The following is a 15,130-nucleotide window of genomic DNA, read 5'->3' as shown; positions in this document are numbered from 1 at the left end:
GGATTTTATTTTCAGAGCACAAGTGCATGCACACACCAAAATACCAAACACACGCAGACTGAGGTCAGACTTCACCAACCGTAATAGATTTTTTTTTTCAAAAATTAAATAGTAAATAATATACAGGGATGTACAAGTACTAAGTTGTGGTTATATTTGGTTTATTATTTACGTTATTATATATATATTGTTTTAGCCACAACGATCATCATATCTCAACCCAATGGATTTCTAACTGTAGGTAATTGTCAAAGTTAAAAGTATATTAAAAAAGGCACTCGTAAATTTACCTGTCAAGTGTGCTTGGGTACAGAAATGAGACGACAGCAATGAGCTTGTATTTAAATTTTACTTTTTATTTCATATTGTCAAGAATATTTTCCGCACAATAAAAACTGTTTACTGTACTTTTGTACAACCACATAAATTGTTATTATTCAAAGTTTTTCGGGATTTAAAAAAAAAAAATCATCTTTTGCGGAATGTGCTTGTGTCGCGCTGCTTTTTTTCCCGGCGCTACTTAGCTAATAGCTGTGATGCTAGCTGAGTCGGCGGTGTTTAATGACAAAAGGGGAATTAAACTCACATTTCAACTTCCTGCTTTTCTTCCAAATTCTCCAAAGCGGTGGAGGCTTCCAATTCGTTCCGTTTCGTACGACTGTAAATGAATATCGACAAAGTATAAGTAGTTTGCTTCCTTAATTACTTTCATTCCGGGGGCCCTGATCTGAATTGTTAGGTGTCTGTGATAAATGCCTGAAACAAAAAAAAGGTTATAGTGCAAATTCGTTCTTTTGTCGGTTGTTCAGCTAGTGCAGAAATAATAATAATAATAATAATAAAACATGGATACTTAAAATACTTATATACATTGAAAAAGAAACAGTTCAAGTCCAGGCAACTATTTTACTGTGAACCTTTAATAATCGTTTTACATGTTTAACTTTTTGTTTAATGAATACACAAAAACACAAACTTATCAAGATGACACAAACCAAAAGGCCTAAAAACGTACATCAAGATGGAACTCTGAAATTTGATTGGACAATGGAAAACTTGACAGTGTGAAGACAAAAATTAAAACGCATTAGTCATTGGAAAGGAGCTCAATCAGAGATGGAGCCTTGAGTGGATGCTCGTGAATTCTGCTCACACTTGCGGTAGTATTTCTGTGGAGAGACAACATGGAAGTTATAGAAGGCGAGATTTGCAGCAAAGCTCTTTAACGGAAGCGCACCTTTAGGTTCTCGTAGTGCCTCCTGCTGCTGCAGTGCACGTTATTGGCCGTGCTCTCTTTCAGGTAAAATACTGAGCAGAGTTTGCAGAAATAACCAGATTTTGGCAAGACGAACTCCCTGCCTGTCACACCAATAAATGACACGAATTATCAAAAAAGGGAACAAATGAAAAGGGAAAACAAGTGTGCGTTTTGTACCGAGAGGGTTGTTTGGTTTGTACGCTGGTAGAACATAAGAAGGAGTGCTGCACGGAGACTCAGAACGCGATCGTTTCGCTGAGGTTGTGGTCAGCTCAGCTGCGCGTTTGCCTGGGGAAGAACACAATGGTCACATGATCAGTCACATGGTCATTGAAAATAAGCATCCAGAAGGTACTTTCCCTCCAAAAACTCAAATCTAACCAAGACTAAATACCTCCCAGATTTTTCTTCCTACCAGGCAGTTGGCGTCAAGTATTTTGTCCGTAAAAATCTTACGTTATTGTAAATTGTTATTAAAAGCTTATTTTACAATAAAAAATGCAAATCTTCAAATGCAGGTTGACATAATGCCCCAATTCTGCAATATATTGACCGTTACCTTTACTAAATTTCTGCAGTGAACCTTGCAGAGACTGTCCAGCAGATGGCGCTCCCTCTTCATTCTCCTCTGCGTTTTCCTCCACTTCCTCCCCCTCCTCCTTTGCCTTCTCCTCCTCTTTTTCCTTGTTCTCCGCCTTCTCATTTTTCTTCTCCACCACTTTTTCCCTCTCCTCTTCCTCCTCCTCATGGTGGTCGCTCGGAGGCCGGGGAGCGTCGTCGCCAGAGGCCGCTGCTTCCATCTCGTCTTGGTCTGCTCCAGTTGAGATTGTGGCTGCGGCACAACAAAGCGTAACCGTTTAATTCCAATTCACATCATTTTGTCAACCCATCCATCCCGTGAGACTAACCAGAAGCCGATCGGTGTCGCTTTTTAATCGTGCTTCTCAAGACGTCCTCTTCAACGTCTCCCACCTGGTCCAGCGTCACCAAGTTTGTGTTGTCCTCTTCTACAGGCAAGAAAAAGCAAAAGCGTCAACATCTCATGTACTCCTTTGAACCACCATGTTTTGGTTTTTTTTGGTCTCCAGCGACTCCATGCTGTACCCGCATCGTCGCTACGTTTGCGTTTAGTAGACTGCGAGGTCCCCGCAGCTTCACTTTTCTCATCCTCGTCCTCCTCTCCACCGGTCTCGTCCAAAGTCATTAGAGTCTGCAAAATACAAGCAAGGTTTAGTGACATCCAAAGATATCAGAAGGGACTTCGGATGTCGTGTGGCATTGTCATATTTGTATTTTAGGGCCCATTTGTCACAAATCAAATTCGCTAGCAAATAAAAAAAATAATTTAAAAAAAGTGTGACATGGAAAGATCACTAGAAAAGGCCAACTTGACTATAAAATGGCCGCTTCGAGACAAAATGGCCGACTTAAACTTAAGCTAAGGCACCAAATCACCAATGTTGGTTAAAAACCTCATATCCTAAAAACAAGGTCAGTTTCATATTTTTCTCCCAAACAGATTGTCCTCGAGTCATTTGTTATTTTAACACATTAATCAATTAAAAGCTTGAGCACAAATCTATTAACCCTCTTGGACACTTCAAGAATGTTTTTGCACGACACGCTCGTTAGTGTACCTCGGGGTTGAGACAGCCCTCCGAATGTTCTCCCTCGCTGGATGGGCGTGGCCCTTTTGCCTCTTCCTGCTCTTCCACAAGCTCGTCCAGAGTAACCAGAGCTAGCTCGCCCTCAGAGACATCGCTGTCCGGCGCCAGCTGCTCGCCGCCCTCCTCCGCCACCACTTGGTCCAGCATGAGCAGCTCGTCCTCATCCTCGCGTCTCCTGTCCCGCCATCTGCTGGAGCCGTCGTGTTCCAGGCCCCAGTCGCTCTTCTTCTGTTCTTTCTCGGCTCGCTCCCTTGGCTTCTTGGCGCCGTCGTCGGGGAAGTCCTCCTCTTCGTCGCTCACTTGGTCCAGCGCGAGCGTGCTCGGCGTGTCGTCTTTGGTAGCAAGCGGCGGGCTCTGAGCGGAGCGTTGTTGCGACCTGGTCTTCATTTGGGAAGGCGCATCTTCTCCTTTGACGTCAGCCTCTTGTTTGTTCTCGCCTTCCGTCGCTTCATCTCTCAATTCAGTTTGTCCTTCTTCCGTCGTCATTGGAGCACAAACGTCCGAGACACGCGCCTCTTCTTCGGCCGGATCTTCCTCTAAAGAATCAACCACCTGATACGTTGGTTCCTCTTCATCCTCTAGCTTCACCAGAGACGTCCCATCGGTTACGTCTTCCTGTTTTGGACTGTGTGGCGCGTTCTCAGAGGACGCCATTTCCTGGCCCGTCTCATCGTCCACAGAGTCCACGACCTGGAAAGTCGCCGCTTCTTCATCATCATCATCATCGTCGTCGTTTTCCTCCGTTTTGACCACTTTCTTGGGTCTTCCTTTTCTTCCTCTGCCTCTTGGAGCTGGAGGAATCTTCCCCTGGTCCAGGACTTGAGAGCTGGGCTCCTCTTTAATGATGGCCTCAATTTTCATTTTGGCCTGGGGCCCTTCCTGTGACGGTCTCAAAGGGTAAGTCCTCCTCGTGGCGGGCTTTTCTTCTTGAGCTCTATTCTCGCTCGATGCGTCTCTCTTGGGCGGCCTTCCTCTTTTGCCTCTGGTGCCTCTCGGGGTTGTGCTCGATTCATCGTCCACGGAGTCTATCACGTGGAAAGTGGGCTCCTCGTCTTTCGCAGATATTTTGGCGCTTTGCTCTTGTGCTTTTCCTCGGGTGCTCCGCCTCCTACCAACCGTTTGTTCAACTTGTACAGAATCGACCACGAGGTACTTGGCAAAATCAGAAGTTTTGGGGGTGGCGGTGGACTCTTGGTTCTTTAGAGACGTGCGCGCTTTACTCTTGAGTGTTCTGCTTGAAGCGGCATGACTCTCGCACGCTTCGGGGACGCTGTGCTCATCCTCAGCGGAATTTGGCGGCTCTTCGACAGAGTCAATCACCTGGTATGCTTCTGCTTCCTCCTCGCCTTCTTCTTGTCCAGAGGCCACGGTGTCTTCTTTGCTCAGCAGGCCAGCGGAGGTCTCAGCAACTTGTCGGTCGAGCTCGGCTGAGGTGGGCTCCTCAGCAGCATCCTTGTTTGTTTGCGAGGATTGTGCCGTCTGCTCTTCACCTACGCCGTTGTCCTTCACATCTGTCACCTCATTTTCTCCTCCTCTGTTTTCCTGCTCTTCAACTTGAGATTTAGGAACTGGCGGCGCCTGCTCTTCCTCAACTCCATCAACCTGACCGATGTTGTCTTGCTCCGGAGAGGCTTGGAGCTCAGTAGCGCCGGTTTCGGAGAGCTCCACGTGGCCGACTTCCACCGAGAGAGGTTTCTGGTCATCGCCGACACTATCCAACACTTGATAACTTTCCTCGCTGGTCATTGTTTCCAGACTCTCATCTTTGCAGTCAGTGGTGGACAACTTGATTGTCTGATGTTGTGAAGCCTTTGGTTGTTTTCTTTGCCTTTTTTTGGCTGACATCGAAACGGGCGAAGGCGTGAACCCAGAAGAGAGGCCCATTCTTGTTGAGCTTCTGGTGGCCCTGGAGGAGGGAGACGGGGTGGACGCGGAGACCTTTGACTCTTTTGAGGTGCTCGCTTTGGTCCGTTTGGAAGCAGGCGGCAGCTCTGCTTGGGAAGAAGATCTCTTAAGCGCCGAGGGGGCCTCGCCGGCGCTGTCCTCCTGTTCGCCCACTTCATCGACTGTGACGAACTCGTCTATATTGAAGGGGGGCTGGTCAAAAGGAACTGCGTTTGAAGAAACGTCTTTTTCAGAATCCCCCTGCATCGGAACGGTGACGACAAAAGTCAACATTTGTCAATCCTCCACACAGAATCGGTGCGAGGTGAAGTCGACGCTACTTACCAGGGTATCGTCACTTTTCACAAGGCTTTCTTCTTTGTCCTGATCTACGGCGGCTGATGTATTGTTAACATCTGGAACATCTGGGACGTCATTGGCACCACCAGTGGAAGCTGGCAGCGTCGCATCTTTATTGTCCTGAACCTCCGGAACAGCTATGGTCTCTTCAGCCATCGAACGTTCCACTTTTTTAGCTGACGTTTCTTCAGCGCATGGTGCCGAAACGAGGATCTCGACAGGTTTTCCGGGATTACTAACTACGACTGCCGATGGAGCGGTCGGGAAGTCCGACGATGTGGGCGGGGGATCTGATGAGGTGGCGGTCTGAGCAGCCAATGATGAAAGCGGGGCATCCGATGAGGTGGCGGTCTGGGCGGCCGATGAAGGCGGCGGAGCATCCGATGGGGTGTTGGTCTGGGCGGCCGATAATGTGGGCGGGGCGGGCAATGGGATAGCGCTCGGGGCGGTCCGGGAGGCTGACACCGCGTAGATCTTATGGTCCAATGAAATCTGCCTTGGATCCTGAAGGCACTCTTCCAGCCTCTTAGCGCTGAAATGAAACAAAATGGCTGTTACTTCTACTACGACTTGCTCGTATCATTTATTCAGTTATTGGAAAGTCCTACCTGCAAAAGCTTTGAACTTTGAGCCTGATAACAAGAGTAAAAATGAGTTAGTACAACACTCTTGATGAAACAAAACACCCACATTATAAAGAAAAAAAATAATACCTACCAAGCTATGTCGTTAATTTTCAAATCTCTGCATTTCTCTACCACGCAGGCAACCCCCGCGGCGTCTTCCATCTCAATGCATATCTACCGAGGAGAAAGTCGTTCAAACGGAGAAACGACAACCTTCATTCGTCTGGTTTTACAAATCGGAAACGTTGTCACTCTTGTACCCGGTTGGCCAGAGGGAGGAAGTTGACAATCTTGGCGTGAGACGAGACCTTGTCCAAAACCATCTCATAGGTGTCTTTTCGGGCCTGCGAGATCTCCACGCAAAGCAGTCGCTCGGACAGCGTCTTCAAATCTTCTCCGACGTACTGAAAGACACGCGGCAAAGAAGCATTGCAGAGGGCGGACACGCGGACACGCACGCGGGGTCCGGCGGCTTTTGCGCTGGCCACTCACCGAGTTGCTGAGCCGCATCAGCGACACGTACATGTCGGCTTCCTGTCAACAGAGCACAAATGGCACAGTCAGCGACGTCATCACTAGTTGTTGTCTCCGGTGTCCGTACCTGGCTGCGTTGCGCGTAAAAAGGCTTCAGGACAAAGTGCACCCCTAGAATGTCGCGGTCCAGTCGAAGCGGGGTTGGTAAGTGAGTGAGGGCAAAGTTGCAACACGAGTTCCAGTCGTTGAATTGCACAAAGGCCTGTAAGGCAGGAGAAAACGAGATGGTGTGCAACCAGTGTGCGGTGGCGGCGGCGCAAAGCTGCGGCGTCCTCACCCTCCGCTGGCCCGGCAGCACGATCACATTGTAGTAAAGTGCCCGCAGGTCCTTCTTGGCAAGAAACGGCCAGGCCAGCTTCGCCACATCCTCGTGTGTGTAATATTCTTGAGGCAAGCCGGTCAACATGACGGTTTTCACCATTGCCGCGCCGCCAAACTCGGCATTGATAATGTCGGCTTTTCTTTTGACCGTCCGGAAGGCTGCGAGAAGCACGACGGGTTGGATGTTAGACGGGCACCGGGCAAAGAAGCGGCGTGGCTCTCACCTGGAATGATGAACCAAGGGGAAACGGTGGAAAACAGGAAGGGTTTTTTCCTCAAGGTCAGGTAAAACGGGGAAGCGGTGCGACCCGGAAAGTCGGGCTTAAAGTCGATAAGAGTAGCCTCGGCAAACGCCGCATCCCTGTCCGGCATGGCTAGCTCAGGGCTTCTTGATTCTGTGGAGAAAAGACCACATGATCTCCTCGAGTCCTCATTTGACATTCTGATGCCGGCCGGCTGCCCGGGAGACTTACTTGGTGAACATTTGTTAGCATTAGGCTGCCCCAACCTGTAGATCTGATAGGTCGGACACTGAGCGTGGAGCGAGTACCAAACACCAAAGCGATCGGCGTCATAAATCGACCCAAATTCTACAAAGACCTGCAACAAAAGGGTCAAACAAACAACCATTAAGCACTGCCTTCTGACACAAAACTTCCACACAACTAACCTTGGTCATAAGCGGCATGAAGTTTACGATTACGCAGATACGCCTCAAAACTTCCCGGAGGACGGGGACCTCGCTCGGCTCAATGTTTTTGATGTAGACCATTTTCGGGCTGTGCGTGCTCACCCGCTGTGGGGTCAAGGTCAAAAAGGTCAAAAACGGATGGACAATGTTGTGACTTTTGACTCCGATTGTTCAACTTAACTTACATAATTCAACAGCATCATCGCTGACTGATAGAAGCCGCCCTGCAGGACAAACATCAGGTTATCAATATTGCCAATATTGGGCCATTTTGTTTGGACTGCGTACCGGCCACATGGGGATATCCACCACTTGCGCATTCAACTTCTCCTTGTGGCCTTTGAGAGCCAACATTCCGTTTTCGCTGGCTTTTGTGGCAGACAACACACCTGCGTAGCCCTTCAGTTGAATAAATGCCTGAAAAAAAGTTTTCGAATCAGACGACAAAACTTCGCAAGAGAACATTTGGATCTATGAAGCGATGCTTACTATTTCTAATTGAGGAATAACATAGATGTTGTCATCAGAGTTTGCCATTCCAAACGGCTTGAACACGTCAATGACATCTTGCTCGCAGTAGGTGTGTTCATCAGCGGGCAGGTTGGTGATCAACATATGAGAACCCTGGTTTTGACAAAAATAAATTCATAAAAGGAAAGACACGACAGCATATCCACCAGCTGTTAAAATTCAATCTTACTTCTCGTTTCCAGCTTGTGGTTCTGATATCTGCAATAGACAAATGGACATTTTAGCAACGAGGAGTGAATGGCTGTGGACGAAAATGTTGGGGCTTACGGAGATTTTCGGGAACCAGATGTACTTTCATTTCCTCTCCGACGGTATAGAGTCTGCTTGATTTAAAAACGCCTGGAGGTTCCGCATTCTTCTTTGATGAAGCTTTGGGGCCACACGGGGGCGCTGTAGACTTCTTCGCTGCATCCTTCTTTGCTGATGCATCTGAGCTATGAGAGGGTGCTGCCCCCTCCTTCACCGTTGCGGCCGAGTCATGCGGGAGCGCGACGTCCGTCTTTGCTGCTGTGTCAGATGACGCCGTCGAGCCATTCTTCTCAGCTGTGCCCGAGACGCAAGAGGTCTCCGGATTCTCCTCTGCTAATTGATTGGATTCACCCGAGGTCGCCGGATCCTTCTTCAGTGTTGGGTTGGAGGCGGGTTGAGGCGCCACATCATTTTTAACCGTTGGGTCCGAACCACACGGATGTGCCACATGGTCCTTCGCCCCCGGATGGGATTCACCCGAGGTTGGCGGATCTGTCTTCGCTGCTGTGTCAGAGTCACGTGGGGGTGCAGTATCTTCCTTGACTGCTTCCTCACCCTTGATTGAGGAACCCCCGTCGGGCTCTGATTTTACAGAGCCAGGTTGGGACACAGGCTCCTCCGCCGGTGCTGCATCCATAATTGTCTTGGCTGACATCAGCAAGGAAAAAAAAGATTGAATGAGTGACAGTTGTAGTATAAATTGTTTCGTATTGGACATTAACATATTTTCATTTCCGAGTTTTGAGTATTAATTTTTCTTTCTACTTATTTTTTTCATTTGTAAGCAGATAACAGTAGATATAAAATCTTTTTTAGTCATAAAGAATTTTTTTAATTTTAAGACTATTTCCAAAATGCTCCCAACATTATAATTGCTACACAATATAACAAAAATATTGATATCGCGACAATTTCGCCGTGACGGTAATTTTGATCGACAAACCTTGCGCGGCAGCTCTTTCAGCGTCAGTTGAGTCGCCTTGGGCACACGCCGGCCCTCCTGCGGGTTCTGCTTGAGCCCCGATGGTCTGCTGGTTTTGCTCCTCAGTCGCTACACCCGGGTTCACTTCCATGGGCTCGGGCGGAGGTTGCGAGTGGCTTTCGGCTTTGGACGGCGACTTGCTTTTACCCGTAGCTTGCTGAGGGACTTTAGTCGTCTTTCCCGGTTGCGTCGTCTTGGCTACCGGAGTGGTCGCGTCGAATTTCTTCCCAGCAGCACCTCCTGATGGCTTCACTGTTTTTGTTTGAGCTTTTACACCGCTGACCTTGGGTGTTATCTTGGCCTGCGCTGGAACTTTTTTCACCACCTTGGTAGTCTGCTTGCTTGGAACAGTCTTTGCTTTGTCCTGAGCGGCGGAGGTACTTTTTGATGTTTGCGTCTTTGAGGCTTTGGACGATGCAGGTGCATTTCTACGAAAACAAATGATTGCGACGTTATGACCTTCTACCAAACGTGATCACGCGAGGGGATAGCAATGCCTCTTACTTCTCAGGAATGTTCTTCTGCACTTTGGAGTCGCTCTCCTGCCGCAGAGCACAACGTGGTTTAGATTTAGCGACAGTGAGAAACCGCGCAGATACAATATCAACACGCCCCCACCTTGTCTTCCACAACAAAGACTGGCCATCCTTTTATTCTGAGGTTTCTTGTGTTCCTCAGTTTGTCTGCGTCTTCCTTATTCTCAAAGCACACAACTGCCTGTGTGGACAGAAACACACACACACACGCACGCGCAGTGAACATAGCGGAAGTGTCACTGAGCGTGAGTGTCAAGATACGACAAAGATCACTACCTCCCCTTTGGTGCGAAACACGACGACCGATTTAGTTTTTCCGCACTGCTCGGCGGACGCTAAGATATCCTCGTAGGAGACAGTACGGTGGATTGATCCAAGCGTCACAATGGTTGGGACGGCGGCTTTGACGGACTACGCAAAGACAAAAAGCATGATGTGACTTTGAAGGCAAGCAAAAAGACGACCCTTCATCTCGTCATCTAGTGTGGCAAACCTTGGGTCTTGCAGCATAAGCTCTCTGCTGGCCAGGAGTGGTTTTGGTCGCTGCTGGCTTTTTGTTGGCCGCAACGTAGGAGGAGGAAGAGCCGGCGGCCGTTGATGTCGCGGCGGCGCTTCCTTTGGAAGAGGTTGAAGGAGTCGACTTCATTTTGGCCAATTCGGCCAACAAGGCGGGGGCCAGAGTTTTGACCATAGTCTCCACGTCAGACTCCTTCGACAAAGACTGGACGGCTGGAAAGAAGACAAAGTGGTTAACTCACAAGCTTTGCTACTTGGCGGGTGTGTCGAGGACGCCGGCCGGACCTGATGATTCCAGAAGCTTCTTTGCAAGTCTCTCGGCGCTGGTTGAGGTCTCTTGACTCTTTCGGGAGGCAGTGCTCTCTTCATGGCTCCTTTTAGGGGGCGACCGTCTCTGACGGCTTCTCTGTGGTGACGGGCGCCTATCATGGCGGCTACGTGACGAGGACCTCCTGCGCGATGAAGAGCGCTTTTGCGACGAAGACCGCTTTCGCGACGAAGATCGCCTGCGAGACGAAGACCGTCTGCGAGACGAAGACCGTTTGCGAGACGAAGATCGCCTGCGAGATGAGGGCCTCCTCTCGGGGCTCCTCCTCGACGACGAGTGCCCCTCTTTGCTTCGGTGCGGCTGGCGCCTCTCGTAACTTCTCGAGCGTGAGCGATGGTGGTCGGACGAGCTCGTGGAGTAAGAGCGGGACCTGAAACATTTACGGAATGACAACTTCATACCTGCCAAAAAAGCAATCCGGCAAGGAGACTGAAAATGTGCTAGTACCTGCGTTTGTATCTGGAGCTGTGAGGCGAGCGGGATCGGGTCCGCCTCCTCGTCCTCTTCTCTCTCGGGGCGTCCGAGCCGCGCCGGCACCGGGGCGTGCTAGAGCGGGAAGACGAGCGAGACCCATCACGGGGTGTCTTACTTTGGACGGGCGCCGACTTGTTTTTCGCTTCCTCCACGTGGACATGCAAGACCTCGCCCTGCCAATTTGGATATCTGCACAAAAAAAACACACAAACACCTTGAAGAAAATGGGTTCCGGAAAGTCCCTGCTAGCTCCAAAACATAAGCATACAATTATATCTACACCCGAATTAATAGAATTAACAAATGCAATTGGGTCTTTTGAAGTAGACAAGGTGAAAAGAAAAAAACAAAACACTGACTGCTTGCGAAGGACTTTGCAGTTCTCAAGGTGGAGATTGGTGTTCTGGTGAGAGATCCAGTCCTGGCAGGCAAAACACAGCAATTAATAAAAAGACCAGACAACACATTAATACCAGCGTTCTATAATTTACAATGACAAGCTGCCACGGGACTTTTGGTATTCCGCAGGAGTCATAAAAACACACACACACACACACGAAAAGTACTCGGTTCCTTGCTGAAGCACAAATCGTCGTGGTAACCAGTCCATCGGGCCCCAGTGACGTTATCCCCCCGCCCCTCAAAAAAATATCCTTCTTGACTTGGTTCTGCTATAGTTGGAGGCCACGTCAGGAAGAGCAAAAAAAAAAAAAAAAAGGTCATCACAGGGAGGAAGAAAATGTGATCCCACAAGTCAATACAAAGTGGACATAGTTGGCTTTAAATAAAAAATAAAAAAATCACTATCAAATATGATCCAAATGTTTGTCCATGAGTACAATTGCTTCGAAGATAAACAGATAATCGCAAAAAAATAAAAATTTAAAAGGCTTCATCATCATCATCATCATCATCATCGGCGTTGCTGGTTTCTTCTGTTGCTGTTCAAACGCTGGCAGTTGATTGGTCGAAATGAAACACCGGTTCACAACAGTGTGTGTACAAAACGTATAGAGCAGCGTGACGTACAAAGTGTGACGGGAAAGAGAGAAACGGGCATCCAGAACAAGAGAGGGCAACTGCACTCACCTGCATCACGGTGCACCGTACGTTACACAGAGAACACGTGTGTGGAAGGACTCTGGGCGTGGTCGCCGCATAGTCCAGCGTCATGGCTGCCGTCGGCAAACCCTTGAAGATGGTCACCGGCGGTACCACGCTGGCGCCCGGGCCGAACAACTGCATTTGGGGTAAGTTCAAGACGTTGGAGATGGGTTGAAACTGCTGGCTCACTGGGTAACCTTGCTGCCACACCACCTGCCCCAACGGAGGAGTCTGCAAAAGTGTCTTCTTTTTGACCGGCTGTTGAGGCTTGGCCTTGGCTTTGACCTGGGTCTTGGCCCCCTGCTGCTTCTTCACTTGCTGAGTCTTCTGTGCGGGCGCCTGCTTTTGCGGCTGCACGTTCTTGACATTCGACGACGTCGCAGGCGCCTTTGGTTTCGTGGACTTGTTAGGATCCTCCGGGGGCTTGGCAGATTTTTTCATTTGTGGTTGGTTACCGCCGCTGAGCATCACGAGGTCAGGTCTGGTGGGGTGGGCACGGCGAACAAAAGTGGGCGGCAGTTGCGGTTTTAAGATGGGCTTGGGCTCATCCCGCACTTGTTCAAAAGCCGTGGGTTTCGGCGCTTGAGGTTTGATGTCTCGAGCGTCTGTGTCTTCAGTCGCCAAAGTGAAAGGACGAAAGGTTGACGGCACGCCAGTCGCCGCCGGTTTAACCAGGTCCTGACTTTTGGGAGGGTTAGATTTCAGGATGGAGCTGAACAAAGATCTGAGACTTTCCTTCTGATCACGAAGAGAAGGTGCTAGGCTAGCATTTCTTGTCGTCTGCTGCACCAGCTCCTGACCGCCTCCTCTTCTGTTCAAATTGTCCATGCTCAGTAAATTGTCACCATCACCTTTTTTAGCGCTGCACTCAACGTCCCCCTCCAACCTTCCAGTGAATTTGCTCGTATGTCCATAGTCTTCTCCACGTTGAGAAGGTGCCAGGTTAGCACTTCTCGTCATCTGCTGCACCATCTCCTGGTCGCTTCTTCTTCTGTCCAAATTGTCCATTGTCAGTAAATGGTCACCCTCAGCTTTTTGAGCTCTGCACTCAACGTCCTCCTCCAACCTGCCAGCGTATTTGCTCGTATGTCCATAGTCTATAACTTTACTTGACTGGAGAAGAGAAGACGGCGCGTTCACTCCTCCCGTCCTGGCCGGTCCTGGACCTCGCCAATTGTCCCCACTAGCAGGTCCGCCTCCAGCCGGGGCATGACCAGAGAACACTTTGGGTCGATTGGCTTCAGTGGCCTTCTTGGTCTTCTGAATGCGGATTTGGCGCAAGATGAAGGGCAGGTTGGCAGGTGTGATCTGGTCTTCAGGGTAGGAGATAAGATGTTCCAAATCGTCCTTTTCAAGTCCAAAGTGCACCAGGATGTTGGCGGCCGTCTCAGAAGTATATTTGGGTTGAGCGGATTCGGAAGATTGAGATTGGCCTGACTCGGCGAAATCTCGCCTTGGAATAGGGCGGAGGTTGCGATCATCCTTACCGGCGGCGCTATACAAAGAACGACCCCCTGATGTTGACGGCTGATAATAAACGGAGGAGGAGGCGCCGCCATCAGCTCGGCCGTAATTGGACAAGCGATCGAGAGAACCGCCGCTGCCGTCAAACGACCTGCTAAGGTTTTGGGCCGAGCTTGCTGCCGTACCCGAGGAGCGAAATTCTTGTCTGCGAGCGTCTTGATCCAAACCCGGGATGTCTTCATTGGTATTGGCTCTTTGCTGAGGCCGAAAATTGGCCATCAGCGAAGAAACCGGCTGGCTTTCAGAAGGCTGCAGCCGACCCGTGGAAGAGCCGAGACTCTGTCCAAGTTCTACAAGAGAAGGCACCCTGCGGGGCTCGTTCTCTTGCTGCCTTTGGGCATAGGGGTTGTAGAGAGGACGGGACATGGTGACAATCGGGAGCGAGCTCCCGGCTCGTCCGCCAAACAGGGGTCTGTTTGGTGGGGCCTGGAGCAGGAGAAGCAGTACAATGCTTCGATGTCAACACAAAGCTGGAAAAGTTACAAAAAACAAAATCTGGTTACTGCAGGGAACTGGACTGCTGCTCACTGGACAGGAACGCTTCCTCGGGGGGAACGTCTCGTCTCAGCCGGCCCGTTCTGCTTCTCCTTTCGGCCAGTCACGCAGTCGTGGTTAGTTCCTGCTCGTGACTCGCATAAAATTACACACAGATGAAGTAGCACCAGCATCAACCACACACAAATCCTACCATGATTTATTGGGTTGTCTTTAATACATATCCAACAGGAAGCACGCAATGTATCAACATGTCTTCCAAGGCAATGCACACATATAAATAATATAATAAAGCTGACTTTGACATATGTTCATTTAATCCTACCTTAATCCTACCTTAACATGAGATACATCTTAAAACCATCCCAAATGGTCCTGTTGTTTACACAACTAAAATATTTGTAGAAGAGCGGAGTTAAATGCAAAAAAAAAAAAAAGCGGAAGTAAAGATGAAAATTCAAGCTAATGTTTGAAGTTCCTCAAAGTATGGTTAGGGTCGTGTGGCGTTATCGGGCCGAGGATGAGAACCGAGCCCAGTAGATGGATATGGACTAATAGCATTTATACATCCGAAAAGAAAACATGGCAAAACTTTCACAGTTCTAATAACAACGACAGAAAACTATTTCAATACTTGAGTTATCAGGGGGAAAAATGAAGAAATAAACGGCCATCGCGCCCGTTTGTTGACAAAAGCAAAGGCCTTTAAGATTCCAACCATACAAATGGATGACTATCCAAACAATAGCAAAATAAACCTCGTATTGTTAAAACAAAATACCAAACAAATTGCTTTTGTGTTTACCTTTGTTGAGCAGAAGCACATGCAAGCGCTCGTGTTCTTCGCTGCGATGCTGCTAGCAAGCCGCTGATGGAGCAACTAGCGTTAGCCTCACCACGAACGGAAGTTCATACACTTCCGCTTTAATGACTAAAAAATAAAATCCAGCTAAATTATATTTCTGTACAAAATGGAAGAACACGACACTGTCAACAATATTTTGCCACTGTGGTGAATTGTCTTCGGTGGTTAAATGGAAGGAAAACTTT

The 15,130-nt window shown here is 48.9% G+C and overlaps 1 protein-coding gene across 2 annotated transcripts; it reads right to left on the bottom strand.

The window, feature by feature from the left end:
- Positions 1-899: 899 nt before the first annotated feature.
- znf638 (zinc finger protein 638) lies at positions 900-15,000 on the bottom strand. 2 transcript variants are annotated; one of them, XM_049747404.1, is made up of 32 exons: positions 14,886-15,000; positions 12,047-14,055; positions 11,317-11,378; positions 10,931-11,146; positions 10,441-10,853; positions 10,133-10,368; positions 9,916-10,050; positions 9,722-9,820; positions 9,608-9,645; positions 9,065-9,531; positions 8,140-8,769; positions 8,042-8,070; positions 7,831-7,965; positions 7,630-7,758; positions 7,527-7,565; positions 7,321-7,446; positions 7,124-7,250; positions 6,875-7,045; positions 6,607-6,809; positions 6,397-6,531; positions 6,288-6,329; positions 6,056-6,199; positions 5,887-5,969; positions 5,778-5,801; positions 5,155-5,701; positions 2,896-5,070; positions 2,363-2,468; positions 2,167-2,265; positions 1,818-2,090; positions 1,436-1,546; positions 1,238-1,359; positions 900-1,169 (listed from the first exon to the last, which is right to left on the bottom strand). In XM_049747404.1, exons 2-32 carry the CDS (start codon positions 13,949-13,951, stop codon positions 1,107-1,109), a joined length of 9,084 nt encoding a protein of 3,027 aa, XP_049603361.1. In that variant the 5' UTR covers positions 13,952-14,055; positions 14,886-15,000; the 3' UTR covers positions 900-1,106. The 2 variants fall into 2 exon arrangements, with proteins under 2 accessions (XP_049603361.1, XP_049603371.1); XM_049747414.2 differs by lacking the exon at positions 12,047-14,055 and having other exon boundaries at positions 14,886-14,970.
- Positions 15,001-15,130: the final 130 nt, after the last annotated feature.

This window comes from Syngnathus scovelli, chromosome 1 (assembly GCF_024217435.2).
Source record: "Syngnathus scovelli strain Florida chromosome 1, RoL_Ssco_1.2, whole genome shotgun sequence".
NCBI lineage: Eukaryota > Metazoa > Chordata > Actinopteri > Syngnathiformes > Syngnathidae > Syngnathus > Syngnathus scovelli.
This window is presented reverse-complemented; position numbering and strand designations above follow the sequence as displayed.

What these genes read in the sequence shown, in the direction of transcription:
- znf638 (XM_049747404.1), bottom strand. Translation starts at nt 13,951, where the DNA reads ATGTCCCGTCCTCTCTACAACCCCTATGCCCAAAGGCAGCAAGAGAAC. An exon ending in TGATGCGGCTCAGCAACTCG is followed by an intron (nt 6,200 to 6,287) that starts GTGAGTGGCCAG and finishes CGTGTCTTTCAG; the next exon opens with TACGTCGGAGAAGATTTGAA. An exon ending in CAAACGTAGCGACGATGCGG is followed by an intron (nt 2,266 to 2,362) that starts GTACAGCATGGA and finishes TCTTGCCTGTAG; the next exon opens with AAGAGGACAACACAAACTTG.